This window comes from Haliaeetus leucocephalus, unplaced genomic scaffold, assembly GCF_000737465.1.
Source record: "Haliaeetus leucocephalus isolate CR32 unplaced genomic scaffold, Haliaeetus_leucocephalus-4.0 Scaffold339, whole genome shotgun sequence".
Lineage (NCBI taxonomy): Eukaryota > Metazoa > Chordata > Aves > Accipitriformes > Accipitridae > Haliaeetus > Haliaeetus leucocephalus.
Window position 1 is genome coordinate 2,170,961 of NW_010972775.1, and position 17,235 is coordinate 2,188,195.

General features: G+C 52.8%; 1 protein-coding gene across 1 annotated transcript in view; it reads left to right on the plus strand.

Moving 5' to 3' along the window:
• The window catches only part of ARID3B (AT rich interactive domain 3B (BRIGHT-like)), a 33,797-nt gene extending 26,419 nt beyond the window's left edge, over positions 1 to 7,378 (plus strand). The window contains exons 6-9 of the mRNA XM_010571607.1: positions 1,056 to 1,315; positions 1,540 to 1,797; positions 4,686 to 4,787; positions 5,527 to 7,378. Coding sequence (XP_010569909.1) covers positions 1,056 to 1,315; positions 1,540 to 1,797; positions 4,686 to 4,787; positions 5,527 to 5,681 — 775 coding nt within the window. The 3' untranslated portion in view covers positions 5,682 to 7,378. The remainder of the gene's footprint in view (positions 1 to 1,055; positions 1,316 to 1,539; positions 1,798 to 4,685; positions 4,788 to 5,526) is intronic.
• The last annotated feature ends 9,857 nt before the right edge of the window (positions 7,379 to 17,235 follow it).

The window sequence follows — 17,235 nt, forward strand, 5'->3', positions numbered from 1 at the left end:
TCTCCTCTCATTTTTCTTAGCAGTGATTCTTCCTGAACTCATTCCCCTTCCATCCCTACAGTCCCAGCACTAATATGCCATCTACTTGTTTGCTGTGCTCTGCGCCTCCATCCATCCTGTGCCTTTCTTGCCTCTTTGGAGCTTAAACTCCTCGGGGCAAGGAGGGTCTTGCTCTGTCTCTGAAGAGCACTTGGCACAAGGAGGAAGGACGGAGGCCTCCTGATTTGTAGGCATCAAGTATGGACTTGATCGCTGGTATCAGTCTGTTATCACCACTAAGTTGTGGGAAGTTGCACTTAGCACCTACTTACTGTGAGGATTGCTTTTCTGACCTGGGGTACCCCACGTTGATTAGGCAAGAAAAAAAAAAAGGAAAAAGTAGAATAAGCAGAGGAAAAAGAATGGTGAAAGTAAACCTACTGTGAAATTTAAGCAACAGGGCAAAGCTGTGCTTTAGTGACTCAAAGCCTGGGCTCTGGGAGTCCACACCCAGCTCTTCTGCAGACTTGGTTTTCTTGGAAGTTATTAGAGCCCCCGAGTCCCAGAGAGGGAAGCTCATTGCCATTTCTACAGCCTTTGGTGCAAATAGGCTGTCTCCTGCGAACGTGTGTGCCAGAATTCAGCAAAAGCAGTAAGGTTTGGTGCTGCCCAATACAAATGACTTGCACAAGGGTAATTCCTCAAACTTCCTTCCTTGCACTAAGGGTTATGGTCCAAGATCTTAATTCTTACAATTTTAGATGGTGTCTCCATTGTAAAGGAATCCTGGATGATTCTTTTCTGCCCTTGTGGGTGTAGTAGTATGTACCTATGTGCTTCCCAGTAAACACTGAGTAAATTCAAAGTTTCTTTGAGAGCTGTGCTTCACACCCAAACTGCTCAATGCTTATTGAACCAAGCGCAGCAGTGGTCGTGATATGCAGACAAAGACTCCAGGTCTGCAGAGGACCTCAGTCTGAAAGTCTTTCTGAATGCAATGCTTGTTGCTGTGGCCTATAATTCCATGTTCTTTTGAGAAACCTACTTGAGTTTCCCTATGCTCACCTCTCTCCCAGGTACATGAAGTACCTATATGCCTATGAATGCGAGAAGAAATCCCTCAGTTCTCCTGCTGAGCTTCAGGCTGCAATCGACGGCAACAGGCGGGAAGGCAGGCGGCCCAGCTACAGCTCCTCTTTGTTCAGCTACTCGCCCACCACCACGGGACCTCCTTCCCTCCTGTCTCCCCCAAAGATCCGCTTCCCCATCATCGGCGTCGCGCCGGGCAGTGGGACCAGCAATCCTCGGGTGTCTCCAGCAGCAGCTGTCAGAAAAGGTCAGCTACTTTTATACTTGCAGCGAAGAGGGTGGCTGGGTTAAGAGGTGCTGGCACTGAAACACAGTTATTTTCCATTTTGCCCACCCAGACTACTTTGGACTTGAAAGTAGTGGGACTTGGGTGGCTCTGGGTTTGCAGAATATTCTGTCTGTGGTTTAAGCCTTGCATGTTCACTTTAGGAAGGGCTCTGGGAGGGACTAAGTGACTCTTTCCTCTTCTAGGTGATGGTGTGCCCTTGACTGTGTCTATGCCAAATCGTATTGCCGTGCCAGTGACCTTGGCTAGCCAGCAGGCAACTGTGGCAGCAAGAACAGCCACCCTAGAGCAGCTGAGAGAGAGACTGGAGTCAGGAGAGCCTCCAGAGAAGAAGGTCTCACGGATGACAGAGGAGGAGCAGCGGCTTGTCCAGCAGGCTCTTCAGCGCAACCTGTTCAGCATGGCGCGGCAGATCCCCATGAAGATCAAAATCAATGGCAAGGGTAAGCAGCACCTCTAGATACACAAAAGGTCTTTGCAGACTGCAGCAGGGAGGGAACTGCTCCCAAACTAGGATGTCAGACACCTCTTTACACAGCTTTGATTATCTCTCTGGGTACCAGGTAGAGGTTACTGTCAAGAAGCTGTTAAAATGGAGTACAATAGCTGCAAAACTAAAGAGTAGTAATGTTTTGTTAGGTTTTATTTACTGCTGCTGTTTTTATTTTATTCTTGTTGATGCATAATCCAGTATCATCTGAATCCAGCCTGAATTCAGAAGCACCCTAGCTGTGTTCAGAAAGCTCTGCATCTAAGCTGATAAAACCCACTTGACCCATACAACAAGACCCTTACTCTGAGCTTATGACCTCCTGTGTTGATCACAGTGAGATTGCTTCAGGACTCAAGCTGTTATGTCTCCGCAGAACTTGCACAGTGGGGAATTAGCAGTTTCAGTTGATGCTAGCTCAGTTGTCCTTGCAGTGGTGCTCTGTTGCATGCTGTAAGTATGCTCCTTCCTTCACGGGAAGCATATGGGTTGGCTGAAATCGCTTTGGGCCACATATCTGCCCCCCTCATGTTTAATACCTGGTGTATACTTCAGATCTGAGAGCATGGTTTAGCCTAGCCATAGGCAGTCCTGTGATTCTGCAGTCCATAAGATGACTTTCGGAGGGCAAGCCCATCATGTGCCAGATGCTCAGCTTTCCACTGCCCTGCTCTGAGCCTCATGCCAGCATTGTGCTGCAGGGAATGATTTTCTGTCCTTTCCTGGTGAGGAACCCTTTTAATTGATCGTGGAGGTAACAGCTTTTTCCATATGGGTAGCAGACTGCAGGAGATGGGGGAGAGAGATGCCCAGCTTTTAGGAATCCTTTGTCAGGTGTGATGAGGAGGCCACGAAGACCTGTGTATCTGCAGAGGGACCTACCCATCACAGGGCTTTTAGCAAGTCAGGTGATTTCTACCAACATCTGCTGCAACCCTACACACAGCCTCCAGGCAAAGAACTCCTGGCAAGGCTGGGTTAGAAGGTCACATATAAGCAGCATTCATGGCCTGGGAAATGCACTCCTGAAATGCTTTGTAAAAGGGGAGTCACCCTGTAAAGGTCACATTGTCAGAATCAATACTGTTATGTAGTGGCTTCAAAAGCTGATTAAGTGCTGTAGCTCCCTTACCTGTCCCGGGGGCTGCACTTCACTGGACAGCAAAGCCTCAGAAAATTTCAGTCCCAACAGCTGCTTCCTCCAAACCTTTTGATCCGTCAAAATTAAAGGTCTCAGACCCCTTATTAATTGTACATTTGGATGTAGGCACAAGGCCAGGCAAGTTTGGCACAGCTTAGAAGAAAGGGAAGAGTTGTTCTTGAGGCCTTTGCTAGCAGTGCTGGTAAATGCTTTATTGAGATGCTTTGCCAGCAATATACATGGCAAAGGGTCAAAGCAGGTTCCTCTTTGAAGCAGCAGCAGCTTCCTGCAGAGTTAAATGGGATTGGGACTTCACAGTTCCTGACAGCTGTGCATCCACCTAAACTGTACATTTACGTAAAAACAAAACAAAAACGAAAATCATGAGTAAAAGGGAATACAAATTTTATCAAGTAATGTTCATTCCCTCCCATCTCACTTTATTTTTTTTCTCTCCACCCTGAACTTCCTAAATCAAAATGCTAGGAACAATTTTAGTCTCTATAAATAGTAACAGGTTGAGGACTGAGGATTCAATGATACTATTCCCACCTTTGATAGCTGACTGTGGGCAAGTCTGTCCTGTCTTTTGTGCCCTAATTTTCCCAATTACAAAATAAAAATATTGTGCTTTGTAAAGTGTTTTGAGAGGTGCTGTTGAAAAGGACCGCATGAGCTTATCACAGCTTGATAGCAACGTTTAGGTTAAATGCTAACAATGTCCTTAGCATTCTTTACAGAGACAGTGGATTTTCTTGTCCTAGCAGACTTGAAAGGAGCTAAAAACATGCATTTTACATGCAATGTCAGAGCCTGAGCAGAATGTCTGCCTAATCTCTCTCTGTTTTAATAGCCCAATGCCCCAAAACCAACATAGGATCGGCTGGTAACCATGATACGGCTGTGCAAACTGTAAGCGTTGCATTCGTGAGCACAGAGAAGCAATCCTGCAACCCAAGCTCACAGTTACGGGTTGCTTAGGTTGGAGGTTCCGAAGCGCCTAGGAGAGTTTGACGTTCAGCTCCCCTTAAGTGTCAGTGCCAATTGAACCCCTGCTCTGCACTGACGCTTCCAGAGCTGCCCATCATGGCTTAGAAAGGATTCCCCAGGCTGAGGACAGGGGAAAAAAAAAAACAACAAAAAAAACAAAACAAACAAAAAAACCCCCCAGATTTCACATGCGCTGTAGGGGTAGCCAAGCATAGTGTTCCTGGGTTTGAGTCCTTGGTGCTGTGAGTAGTCCCCTCCCTCCAGCGGCTGCTGGAGCTGCTGCAGTCTGAGCCCTGCACAGGGAGTCACACCAGCTCCTGGAGAAACTGCCACCCCCCAGCAAAGGGGTAGAGGACTGTGTGTGTGCTCCCAGTCTGCTGCAAACACAGCCACAATCCAGCCAATTTAAATGTGATCTTGTCTCGTGTGCTGGCAGCTTTTTCTTTGGAGGGGATGTTAATTTGGCCATCCAGCGTGCGAGTCGGGGAGAGATTTGCAAATGCCAGAAGGCTCCCAGCCCATCCTGAGTTCACACTGAAGCACTTAAACACCTGTGGAGACTTGTAATAGAACTGGAAGTGGACATCATGTGGGGATTTCCTCACCAAAGAGGAGACAAAAGGAGGGCTGTGTACAGCTTTGATCATTGGTGGATAGTGCAGGGAACAGGACAGTTACTCTCTAACTCTGCATCTCTTCTTTCTTGAAAGAAGATAAACCTGACTCAGCGGCGGCGGCAGCACTGAATTTGTCACCTAACGGCATTGGGAGTATTAACATGTCAGTGGAGATTAACGGCACAATTTATGCTGGTGAGAAAGAACTGCTCCTGGGGATGGGTAGAGAGCCAGGATGGTGGTGCAGAGTAGGACGTGGAGAGGGTGGTGTGCTCCCAGGGGCTGGTCTTTGCCAAAGTACAACACACACAACCTGTCTGGCTTAGAAAGCTCAGTAGGAAATGATTTCTGTCCTTTTTTTTTTTTTTTTTTTTTGGTCCTAGGCAGTCAAGATGAATGCCCTTTCCTTTTGGTGGTGGTAGTATTTTTTAAATCTAAGGGAAGGGACTTCTATAGAAGTGTTAATAGGAAGGAGTATTATCCCTCTTCTGCTGAGGAGTGGCTTTACTCAGCTTTTCCTCACGCAGTCCCGGGAATCACGAATTGTTGTCCCCTGTAGTGCGCTCAAGCCATTTCACTTCTGCAGGTCACACACACGCATGTTTGCACAAAGCCCAAGTGGGAGGCCTGGCACTGCAGTGCCATGAAAGTTGTTTCTCTCCTCCAAAGGTGTTGAAGCTACTTGGGATTTTTGTCTTCTGTAAGCACAACATCCCTGTGACAGAACAAGGCCCCGGGGGATCCCTTCTATATCCTGGTCACCATTGACCCTCTGATCTGCCTCCAAGCCCTCTTGTCTTGCGCTCAGCCTCTTTCTGTTGGGATGTGATCTTTGGGGTTGGATAGACTGCCCTTTGCTCTGTAACCTATCCTTGTCAGCCATGCCACCCCATAGTCCCAGTAACCCTTTTCTTTACCTCTCTCTGCCTTGCAGGAGTGCTCTTTGCCCAGAAGCCAGTCGTCCATCTCATTGCAGGCTCCAGCACCCAAAGTTCCTGCAGCAGCAGCAGCAGCTCCCACTGCTCTCCCAGCCCTACCTCATCCCGGGGAACCCCCAGTGCAGAGCCCTCCACCAGCTGGTCTCTCTGATGGACGGCTGAGCCTGCTGTCTCTCACACTGGCCTCCGGCAGCTCTTCCTCTCTGCTCTCAGCAGGGAGCGAGCCGGGAAGGAGTCGCACAGATTACCTCATCTCAAGGAACCTGCTTTTGTGGTTGGCCAACAGCAAGATGATGATGATGCTGAAACCTTTCCATGCCAGCGAGTTTTTCTTCATCGTCTGTTTGTCCAGCCTTTTTCTTTGTTCTTCCCCTTTCTTCCTCCCTTTTGCTTTTTGTTTTTTTTCTCCTCCTCCCAGGGTTTGCTGTGTTCCTGTTGGGGGGTGGGACATGGAGGGGGGGGGTATGCCTGGCGTTTTTCAATCAGGGATCGTCTCTAGGAGCTGCGGGTTGAGAGATGGCTGAGACGTCACCAAGGCAGGTGGAAAGAGCTGGAGTTGGGGCGGGGAAACTTGGTTCTCCTCGAACCAGTAGCCACAAGGACTCTTCCCACAAAACAACTCCGTGTATTGACAATCCTAAGAGCCGGCGGGGTGCCTTGCCCCTGTCCTCCCATGGCTTGTGCTGCAGAAGGCCAGGCGGCTGCAGAGCAGGCAAGCTTCCTCGCTTTTCTTCTTCAGGCTCTGTCGTGGTCCGGTGTTCATATGTCCTCCTGTAGAACACATGGTCTTGGCTTGTGAGCCTCCTTCCCCCTCTCCGAGGTCTTGGCAAGAGGGGAAGGACTTTCTCACTGCAACGTTTGACCCATAGACACATTAAAAACCTCTCGATCAGCTGCTTCCTTCTCCTGGCTGGTGCTGGCCTCTTCCCTACTGTTGCCTTCAGGCTTTCAGCCAAGTTTTAAATGTCCTCCACCTTGTCTCTCTCCCCTTGAGGAACTCATCCCGCTGACATTTACCCTGACAGCCTGAACTTACTGTGGCTTGCTGCTTTGATCTTCTGCCCCCTTGACACAAAAGGGCTGTCATTTAGGTTGATCTAGGCTTCCTGGAGCAACTTCCTTCTCATAAGGTGTCTTTCAATAGCCCCTGGAAGCTCTCCACATCCATAGGCTGAGAAAATAGAAGGTGATATTTGAAATCTAATTCAGTGGGGCTGTGGTGCGTGTGTAGGCATTGCAGTTAACGTTACACACGCGTCTTTTCGTTGGTCTCTGAACAAGCCTACAGAAAGCCGGTCCCCTTCAAATTGTACATGAGCGAAAAGAAAGCAGCTCTCAGTTGAGTAAGACCTTTTGCTCTCCTGGATGGAAGCAGAGGAAAGGAAATCAAGCCCCTCCTTGCCCTTTCCCCTCAAACCTCCAGTTGAAAGCAAGCAAAGGCTGGCCCTGGCTCTCCCATGTCTGGAGCCAACCAAGCTGACTTAGTGACTCCATGAAGTCAGCTCCTGCTCAGGTGGCCTCATTCTGTCCCCTCTCTTCTTCTGGCCTTTCCCACACATGCTTTCCCCAGCCTGGAGACCAGGTCCAAGCACCATCCATCCTGCCTTGGTGACGTCCTTCCTATCCTTCAGGCCCAAGTCAGGTTTTTTTGAGCAGATGAAATACCTCAGATATGTACTTGTTGTTGGGTTTTTTTTGTTTGTTTTGGGTTGGGTTTTTTTAACCTCTTCAGGAAGTATTGGCATATCTTATCGCTTGTTTTTTATATGTGGTTTTGCTGACATTGTGTTTATTTTTTTTATTTTTAATTGTATCACCAAAGACAGAAAGAAAAAAAAAAAAAAGACTGAGCAGCAGTGGCTTCCCTGTCCTTTAGGCCAGCAGGAGACAAGCTGAACAGCATTGTCCCAGGACATGTGCGTGACACAGGAGGGCAGGTAGAGGTAGGAAAAGAGGGCAAGAGCAACTGCTTGCTTAGAAGATCTGTCCTTCACGTTGGACGCGAGGGTGTCTCCAAAGTCCCTGTTATTTTTCCAAGCTCCAGGATCTGTGCTTACCTTTAGCAAAGCTGCTTAGTGCAGCTGGGAGATGACAGCACTACTTACACTACAGATTGGCCAAGCCTCTTGCAGGAAGGTGGTTTCTGGCACCTGAAAGCACAGCTTGGTCTTGTGGTGCTGCACCCAACCACCTCCTCAGCTGTGCTGGGACTTTGTTATCCCAGACACAGCTAATCCTGTCTACACTACAAGACTAAGCCATGTTTGGTAGCCTTTGAGAGAGGCACCAAAATAAGAAGTTACTCTCGTTTTTCACCTGTACGTAAGTGTCTCTGTAACAACCACCTGAGCTAGTAGATGTATTATGATCTAAGTGAAAACCATGTTATAACTCCAGAGGTTCAGCCTGCTAAAAATCAAGTTTCCTCGAGTGTGGTGGGCGAGTTGCCATGTGTCATTCCAGTATGAGAAGAGAAGGTCACCTTTTAACTGCTCCTGTGGGTGAGCAGAGCTGTTGGGAGCATTTAGCTCTGTGCAGGACGGGAGGCTCGAGGCACTGTTGCTGTTACAGGCTGTGCCTGCCTGCACTGCTGAGCCCAAGCTTAGCCTAGAAGAGCTGAGCTGTGAGGACTTGAGCCTGTCCTAGTATTCTGTGAGACTTTACAGGTCCAGGGGAGATGTCCTCCTGCAGTACTTCCATTAGCCATGGCACAGTCGAAGCTGTTTATTTTATACTACTGAAAAGATCATGGCTTTAAAAAACACCAGGCCAGATACCACCACAGGAAAACCCTGTCAGCAGCCTGAGGATTGGACTTAAAAATGTACATAGAAAACGAAACAAATAATCCTTCCTTTAAACTCTCAAATATCAGGTTCTCTGTTGTAATCCCCAAGCACTGCTCGGCTGGGCTGCTGCTCTGTCCTTGAGAGCTGAGTGCTTGTGCTAAGGCTTGTGTAAACCACAGGCGGGACCTCTGAATTGCAAGAGGCTCTGTGCTCTCTATACAATTAGTTTATACACTATGACTTGAGTTATCCTGCTACCCAACAGCGTGAGGACTTGGTGGGAGGAAGCAGGAAAGTGGGTGAGAGTGCACATGTCCTGAGATAGATGCTGCTCCGAGATGTCCCATCTCCAGCTGCTTTTAGCTAGAGTAATGGCCACCCGCCGGGCATGGGAAGCTGAGCTGCTCTTTGGCTTCAGGGCTTTTGCTTGGCAGATCCTGCAGGCCTCCACAGCATTTCATCCTCGCAGGCTCGGAGAGGATTTTCCAGACTCTGGGGCTCATTCAGATTGGTTTTTTTTCCCTTTTTTGTTTTCTTTTGGTTGGGGTTTTTTTGGGGGGTGGGCTTGGGGGCTGTTTCCTACAAGTGGGACTGGGGCACTTTCTGCTTTTCCTTATGCTTTTTTCTCTGGTCCTGGGGAGCAGAGGTTAGTAATGGGTGGTTTTGCTTATGTATCACATGCTAACATTGTGTTTTCTTGCACAGAAAGGCACTCGAATCACTGAACTGCTAAACAGCTTTGACACTACTAGAGTATTAATGTTTATAAGCTTTACACAACTAGACTGGAAATAGACAGGGACTAACAGATTGTTTTGTATCCAATTCAGGGAAAGAATCAAGTTGGGATGCGTAACAGATACCTCAGTAAAAATAAGCTGCAACAATAAACTGGTCCTTTCTCAGTACACAATGATGAGGACCGGCCATTCAGACTGTGAAGAGTAACCCTTTCCCTCAGCCCGGCTTTGATACTGGCAGTTGGCTTAATGCATGTTTCGCTGAGCTCCAGATCTCCTGCTGAGCTGCCAGGCTTTGGGGACAGGGTTATGGAAACCAGCAGCAGAGATGGGGCAGAGGAGCCAGGAGCCGGGGAAGGCTGAGCAAGGGTGGTGGATTGCTCCCCCTCTCCCCGTCTCCGCTTCATTTCACTCGACTGTGTTCGATTGTATAGTACTCAGGGGTTTTGATACTGCGGGTAGGACTGTTCCTCGCGTGAAGTGCTCCGCTTTGCAGTGTGGCTAATTCTCTCTCAACTCCAGACCAGCGAAGGTTTTGCAGTGAGCAGCCAAAAAAAAAAAAAGCCCCCAGCTTGCTTCTGTGCAGCCTTGATGCTTCTGTTTCAGGGGGAGATTTGCCAGCTGGGTTTGATGCCCAGCTGGGGGGAAAAAAAAAAAAAAACAACCACAAAACAAACCCAAACCTGCTTGTCCTCTTCCAGCAGATCCCAGTTTATGGTGGGATTGAACAAAGTTTGTGAGCTGGGAAAGGGGGAAGAGGTGAGGGGGGAGGCTGCGTGCCTGCTCAGCTCCCAAAGTGAATGTGAACGTGTCACACCAAGTCCTTTTGGCCGCGTGTGTGTTCTCCAAACGGATTCAGATCAGAAGATGTTTTCACCAAACAGCTGCAGCAGCCTTGCTACTAGTTTTCTTACCTATTTAAAAAAAAATAAAATAAATAAATAAAAAAAAGAAATGTGATAGCCTAGGCGGTGGATAAATACCTCAACGTCTCCTTCCAACAAGTGTCTGTATATGTTGTTGTTGGGTTTTTTCTATCTTACTCGTTATCTGAATGTTTATATTCCAATAAACTTCTACCTCTTCACATGGTGACCCCGCAAGCCTGATTTGTGGCCACGCTGTTTCACTCAAGTGTGAGTTTAAGATTTCCCAGACCCTTCTTCATCCCAGGAAAGTATTCCCAGAGGCTGGGTCAGCCTAGGTGAGGTCTGTGTCCTCGCAGGTCTCTATGCTCCCAGTTTGTAACTTTGTGGGGACAACTGGGCTGTAAATTTTATCTGGCGTGATACAGTTTTGGAGTGGTGGCTAGAAACGAGCTGGATACCTGTGGGGTGAAACGATCGGGTTTCCAAGTTAGATCCTGGCTGGGAAACCCCCTCTGCACAGCTCTGTGGGAGAACAGACATTAAACAGATGTGTTACACTGGATCTCCTTTCCCAGGTGTTGCTGAAGGGCTCACACCTGCAGCTGTACCTGCCTGTGTCCCTTACCCAGCTCCGTGAGGGCCAGGCTGGGGCAGGAGCTGCTCTCCCAAATCCCTCCTTCGTCACCACCTCCTCTGCAACAAAAAGGACATTTAATGCTTCCCAACAGTTTTGCTATTTACACAGCACCTGATGTTGTTTTTCTAGTTATTGAACCAGTTCGGCAGTTGGAGAGGAACTGGTTTCCAGCCCTTTTCATACCCACGTTTCCAATGCCTTGGTGTCTGGGTTTGTTTTGGCCGGCAGCCCGTCTGTGGCGGCTGGGTGCTGGGTTGGGGCCCAGCGCATGACCTTTCCCATCCGAACTTGCCCCATTCCCAACATCCCCACGCCACAGAGTTGGAAACCTCTCCCTTCCCACTTCCACACTGCCTGCCTGTCCCTCCATCAGCATCTGGCTGCAGGGCAGACCCACGCACAGCTGTGAAACACCCATCCAACAGCGGTGGCTGTGCCGGGGCTGCGGCACGCGGTGACATGGTCTCCCCGTGCTCAGATCCACCTTGGGCTTCCTCGCCGTGCCCTGTGGACAGGGTGGGATGCTGTAAACCAGCAAGTTGTGTCTGCTTTGAGCATCCCCACTGCGTCTCTGCAGAGGATGGGCTAGCACGCTTGCTGGCCACAAAATGTGGCTGGCTGTTGGTGTCTCTGCTGATTTTGCTCCACGCTGTGCGAGAAGAGCCATTGCCTGTGTTTTATGGCCCCCCCCCCGCCGCCCCGAGGATCCTGGTTATTGGAGGAGAGCGGGCTGGCAGAGCCGCTTGCCTCACCTGGGCTCCGACCCCAGCCTATCCAGGCAGTGGGCAGGTGAAGGCAGAGCCTTTCTCCCTGCGTTTCCTCCCCTCCTGCCCACTGGTGGGTTTGGCTTTTCCCAGCTCCAACTTTTACCCATGTGAGCTCAGCTGAGCCAGCTCAAGGACTCGCCTGTCCTCACCTCTCACCTCAAAAGCCAGATGCCCGAAGCAGGTAAGGTAGGTTCCAACAATGGCGGGGGGGGCAAACACCCTTTGTGCACAATGCCGTGGGGTTTATCCACCAGCAGCCTTAAAATCAGAGGTGGGAAGGTGCCGGCCCCGGTGCTGGGCTGGAGGGGGTTCTCCCCCGGCTCCAGGGGTGCTCAGAGACTTGGTCTCAGGTGAGGGGGGACTCCGTGGTAGTCACCCCAACCTCACCGCCGAGGTCCGGGACAGCCCTGCAGCCCGCCCAGCCTCCACCCCTGTTAGCTGCTTTGGTGCAGCAGGTCCCTGTGCAGCATCCTCCAGCCCCGGCTGACCCAGCACCCAAAAGCAGGCACCCAAAGGGATCCGATACACCTTCCCTGCTTTGCTCTATAGACCAGTGTGGGTCTGTACACCCTGGGTGACTGTGCTCCAACCCTCCCAGCTCACCTTCCCAGGGCTGGACGGCTGTGGGCATTGGCAGCCGTTGTTTGGGCTGGAATATAATCCTCCAGGCAAGTTCACATCCCAACCCCCTTCGCTCCATCCCTCCCCTAAATGCCACCATTCACTGCTCATCTCAGCCACAACCTCGCTTCCCTAACAAATAACAAAGGGCTAAAGAGAGCCCAGTGTGGATTAAAGCATCTGGATAGGAAAACCCTACCCCCATGGTGTGAGACAACGCTTGCTTTTCTCTTTCAAACATTAAGATCCCTCTATCGAACCCGGCTCAGGCTCTGGCAGAGTTTTGTCCAGACCCTGTTCTCCATAATCCCTCACTGCAGGGCTGGAGGTGAAGCCAGCACCAGGCACAGGGAGGCTTTGCACTGGCACAGCAACATTTGCATCGGCGCTTGTTGCCCACCTCCAAAACCCAAGTTTCCTAAGAAACTTCAGCCCTGATGTTCAGGAGTTTGGTTCCCTGGCCCTTAAATGACCGATGTGCAGAGATGCCACCCTGCTCAGCTGCTGGGGAGCCCGAAACCCCACGGGCAGCCCCACAAGGAGGGATAAAGTCCAGCTCATTGCCCACAGGACACCGGTCCTCTGGGCACAGATCGGAGAGGAGGTTCCCCCTCTTTTGGGGCCAGTGTTGGGTATGTAACACCTTCAGGACTGCTGCCACTTTGAATGCAGCATGGACACCCCCAAATCCTCCCCTTGCAGGTGCCCCCGCTCCCCTCCAGCAGCACCAATGCCTCCCTGCCCATTTTGTGCCCCCACCAAGCAAGCAGCTAATCGTTGGTCGTGCCCAACCTGTGTCAGCCCGGCAGCGGGGCTGATAAAAACCGCTTTTTCCATAGCCCTTATCGTCCCCAGGGCAAGGCCAGGTTTGTTTTAGCCTCGCCAGAGCCAGACTGATGTCAGGCTGCTCACGCCCACAGATGCTGAGCACAGCCCTGGCCCTGCTGGCTGCTCTCCCACCTTCTGGCTTTGGGATGCTCCAGTTCAATCCCAGCTTGCAAAGATATGGGTTTGGTCACAGGCACGGCAGGGGAGGTGGGCACCCAGGTCTTGCTCTTTGCCGTTGCTCCATCACCCATGGAGAGCCATGGTGGTGCAGCCCCGGTGAGATCCGCCACGGTAACCGTGCCCATCTCTCTCCAGTGCATTCGCAGGTCTTCCTTGGCACAGGGCTGGCCCTGCTCTGCCTCAGCATCCTCCTGGGCTGTGCTGTGTGCTGGCAGCGTTGGCGGCGCCCGGGCCCCCGCCTCGGCTGGGAGAGGGAGACAGTGGAGCTGGGACCCGCTCTGCCCACCAGGACGGTGCCGGTGCCTGTCCAGCAGCACTACAAGGAGGTGGCAGGAGAGATGCTGAGTGCCCAGGTGGAAGAGCGATCACCAGCATCCCACCGGGGTTTGCTCCACAGCAGACCCTCCTCGCCCAGCCTCCCCTTCTCCCCAAAGCTGGCAGGAGCGTGGCAACACTGCTGCACCATCTCCAGAGCCAACCTCCTCTGCGATGAGGAGAGCCCGCTGGTCCACCCCATCCCGGGACCCCCCACCCTGAAGCGCTCTGGCACCGGCCCCAAGCAGTGTCCCCGGCTCCACTGTGACTTGTCCTACTCGCCGGCTGAGGCCACGCTCACTGTGACGGTCCTTGGCGTCTCCCACATGCCCAAGGGGCTGCAGAATGGCCGAGGCTCCTACGTCAAGGTGTACCTGCTGCCGCAGCTCCTGGTGCGCCGGTGCACAGCATTGCAGCGCGGCAGCCTCCACCCTGCCCACTGGGAGCCGTGCCGGTTCGGCCGGTACAGCCTGGAGGAGCTGAGGAGCTTCACCCTGCGCTTCGCTGTCTATGCCAGGTTTCGCAGCCTCAAGGACTCCTTCGTGGGAGAGGTCCTCTTCCCCTGTGCTCAGGCCACCTGGGACCCCCAGGCATCTTCTAGCTACAGCTGGGAGCTGTCGAGCACCAAAACCAAGCTCAGAAAGGTCAGGACAGCAGCGGTCTCCAGCAGGAGGGGTTGTCCTCGTGTTTTGGCTGAGGTCTGATTGGTCTCAGTGCCCTAAAATTCCACGGCAAGAGCCAGAGCCTCCTCCAAGCATCACCCAGTGGGAGGCAGCGGGAGAGATTGAAGGCACTGAGACAAAGGCCCCCATCCCCGCAGTGTCCTCCCTTCTGGTACGGGTTCATGAGCTGCCCACAATTAATATCCACCAACCGTAGCAAGCAGCAGAATCTCTGCTCAGGGGCTTCACTGTGGATGGGGATGCTGGGGTGGAAGGGGTAAATGCAGAGCTGGCACCACCTTTACGGTGATAGTAAGCATCAAATTTGCCTTCTTGACTCATTTTTGCCCTTTCTTGACCCACCCGTAGCATAAGTGGGAGACAAGCATCCCTGAGTTGGAGGGGCTGGATAAGGTTGGAGAAGGTTTCATGGCATCTCCTGCCCTCTCATCTCATTGCAGTGTCTCAGTGTCCACGACACGAGCCGCAGCATCCTCTCCTCCCCACCCAAATCCCTCGGCCAGCTCTTCCTTCTCCTCCAGTACCAAGCTCTGGCCAGCCGCATCAAGGTGCTGGTCCGCAAGGCAGAGCACCTGGGCCGTCTCTCCTGCATGCCAGGAACACCAGGTAGGGCATGGAGCATGGACCAGGGGGCAAGTGGATGCCCAGGTGGACACAGGGAATGGCTTCTCCTCCTTTTGCGTGGCAGATAGTCTTATGTCCTCTTGAACTTCTCTTTCCTAAGCAAAATGAGTGCAAGCAGCACAGCTAGGATCTAGATATCTCCAATATGGCCCCAAAATGCTTAAAATATACACATTTATGGTACAAAAATAGCATGTGGCTTTCTGTCGTGCTGGCTGTTGTCATCTCTGGCTCCCCCAGCTCATGCGAAGCCTGGGACGTGGGCAGGGATGCAGGCTGCAGACTTTGGAGGTCCTTGCTCCCGACCAGGGAGGAGTAGGTGCAACCAAGATGCAGAGGACCTCTCTGTCCTCTCCCCACAGCTTCGCAGAGCCCTGTGGAGGTCCTGTAGCCCCCCGGGCACCCTAATTTGGCTGCCCATGCTGTGCAGGAGTCTGGTGTGCAAACCTCCAGCCTTCCCGCATGGTGTGTGTCCAGAGCAGGCCCCTCTCACCAAGGCTCTGTCTCCATTTCCAGGCCACTACATCATCATCCACCTTTACCACAATGGCCACATCATTGACACCAAGGAGACCAAGTCCATCACTGGCTACAACCCTGTCTGGAACATGCCCTTCCTCTTCAACCTCCCCGCTGGGGACATCCAGCAGCAAGAGCTGTCCTTGGAGTTCACCGTCATGCAGGTGAGCAGGACAGAGGGGACCATGGCTAAGAAGGTGGCCTGGATCACCCATGCTCAGGAGCCTCTCCTGCAACCGGGGAGTCTTAGCCCCCACTTGCGGGAGGGGTACAGGCAAGCCCAGAGGAGCTATTTCTTGTTGCCCACAGGAGGTTGCTGGGGTGGGATTGCTCTTCTTGGGGTAATGGGGTTTACTAGCTCTGCTTGAAGGCCACCAGCTATGTCCCACGCTGCTTCTGTCACAGGCTCGCATCTACACCCGCAGCTCCCCACTGGGTCGCGTGCAGGTGGGTCCCCGCGCCCCTGGGGCCGGGCTGCTGCACTGGAGGGAGATGTGCAGTCAGGGACAGCTGGAATCGGCGCGGTGGCACTGGATCCAGCCCAATGCCCTCAGATCCTGATCTTGCCCACAGCCCACGGGCAGGGCTCGCCCGGGACTCAGCTGCTCACAGGAGTGAGCGAAGGGGGATCGATCTCCGAGCCTTGGAGAGGTGAGGTCTTGGGGGGCCACCACGGTGGTGGTATCTATTGCCCCTTCTAGCCCACCATCACCAGTCCACCCTTTCCACCAGTCCCACAGCAGTGAAGACCATCACCAGACCCTTCCCCATCCCCACAGGCTGGCACACACCCCGCTCTGCTCCTCGGTGAGAAGAACCGCAAGGGCTAGCCGATATCGTCCCAACTCTCCTTGCGCCAGTGCTAAAGGTGTTCATCGGCATTTTTAATTAATTGTTGGCCCAAATGAGTGGTTTGATAAATAAATAAAGAGGTCAAGCGTGATTGCACGTGTGGATTAATTGAAGCCCTTTCCTACCCTGGTGTTCTTTGCTCAGCCGTGCTGTGGGCCGGCAGCACCCATGGTCCGGCTTTGGGAGCCAGAAATGTCCTCCAGAGAGGTGGCCTGGGTGGGAGGGGATGGTCACCTACTCATGGGGCAGGAGGGAGCAAAGCCCCATTCACGTAACCTCTGCGTGGTGCTAATCAGTAAATAAGCAGGATTGAGGCCCTCTCCAGGCAGATTAACTGGACACGGAACCTCTTCCACCAGATCCCCCCCCCCGGCCATGACCCATCTCCAACCCCGAGGGCAGGTCCCCATGGGGACAACAGCAGCTCTCAGCAACATTTGGTAGAAGGAGATTGTCGGCAGAGCCTGTGGGGAGAGAAGGTGCCTGGGCCACAGCGGTACAGGCCGCGGCGAGGGTCATCGAGGCGAGGGTTGCCGTTGCAATGATTGTCACAGTGAAGATCATCATGGTGAGGAAGACTGTTGGCGAAGAAGGCTGGGGTGAGGATGGCCATGGTAAGTGTAGCTGTGGCAAGGAAGGCCATGGAGAGGATAGCCATGGTGAGGAAGACCCAATGGTGAGGAAGGCCATGGAGAGGATGGCCATGGTGAGGAAGACCCAACAGTGAGGAAGGCCATGGCAAGGGTGGCCATGGTGAAGAAGACCCAACAGTCAGGAAGGCCATGGCAAGGGTGGTTATGGTGAGGAAGACCCAACGGTGAGGAAGGCCCAACGGTGAGGATGGCCACGGTGAGGGTGGTCACGGTGAGGGAGGCCGTGGAGAGGAAGGCCACGCCGAGGGTGAGGATGGCCACAGTGAGGTAGGCCGTGGCCAAGGCAGGCCACAGGGAGGAAGGCCATGTTGAGGGCGAGGATGGCGATGGGGAGGAAGGCCACGGTGACGAGGAAGGCCGCGGCGAGGCAGACCCCAGCTCCCCCGCGCCTCAGGCCCGTTCGTAAGGGCTGACCCCCCCCCCAACCCGCGGCCTGGCCCGGCGCGGCAGGGGTTAACCGCGACCTCCTTGGGCACCGAGAGGGGAGGCGAGAGCGCCCCCGGGGGCGGAGCCGCTCTGGCCTGCGCGGTGAGGGCTGGGGAAGAGAGGAGAGAAGAGGAGAGGGGCGGCACCGGAAGCGGAAGTGGGCGCGGGAGCGGCGGCGGTGCTGGGCCGGTGGGGCCGGGCC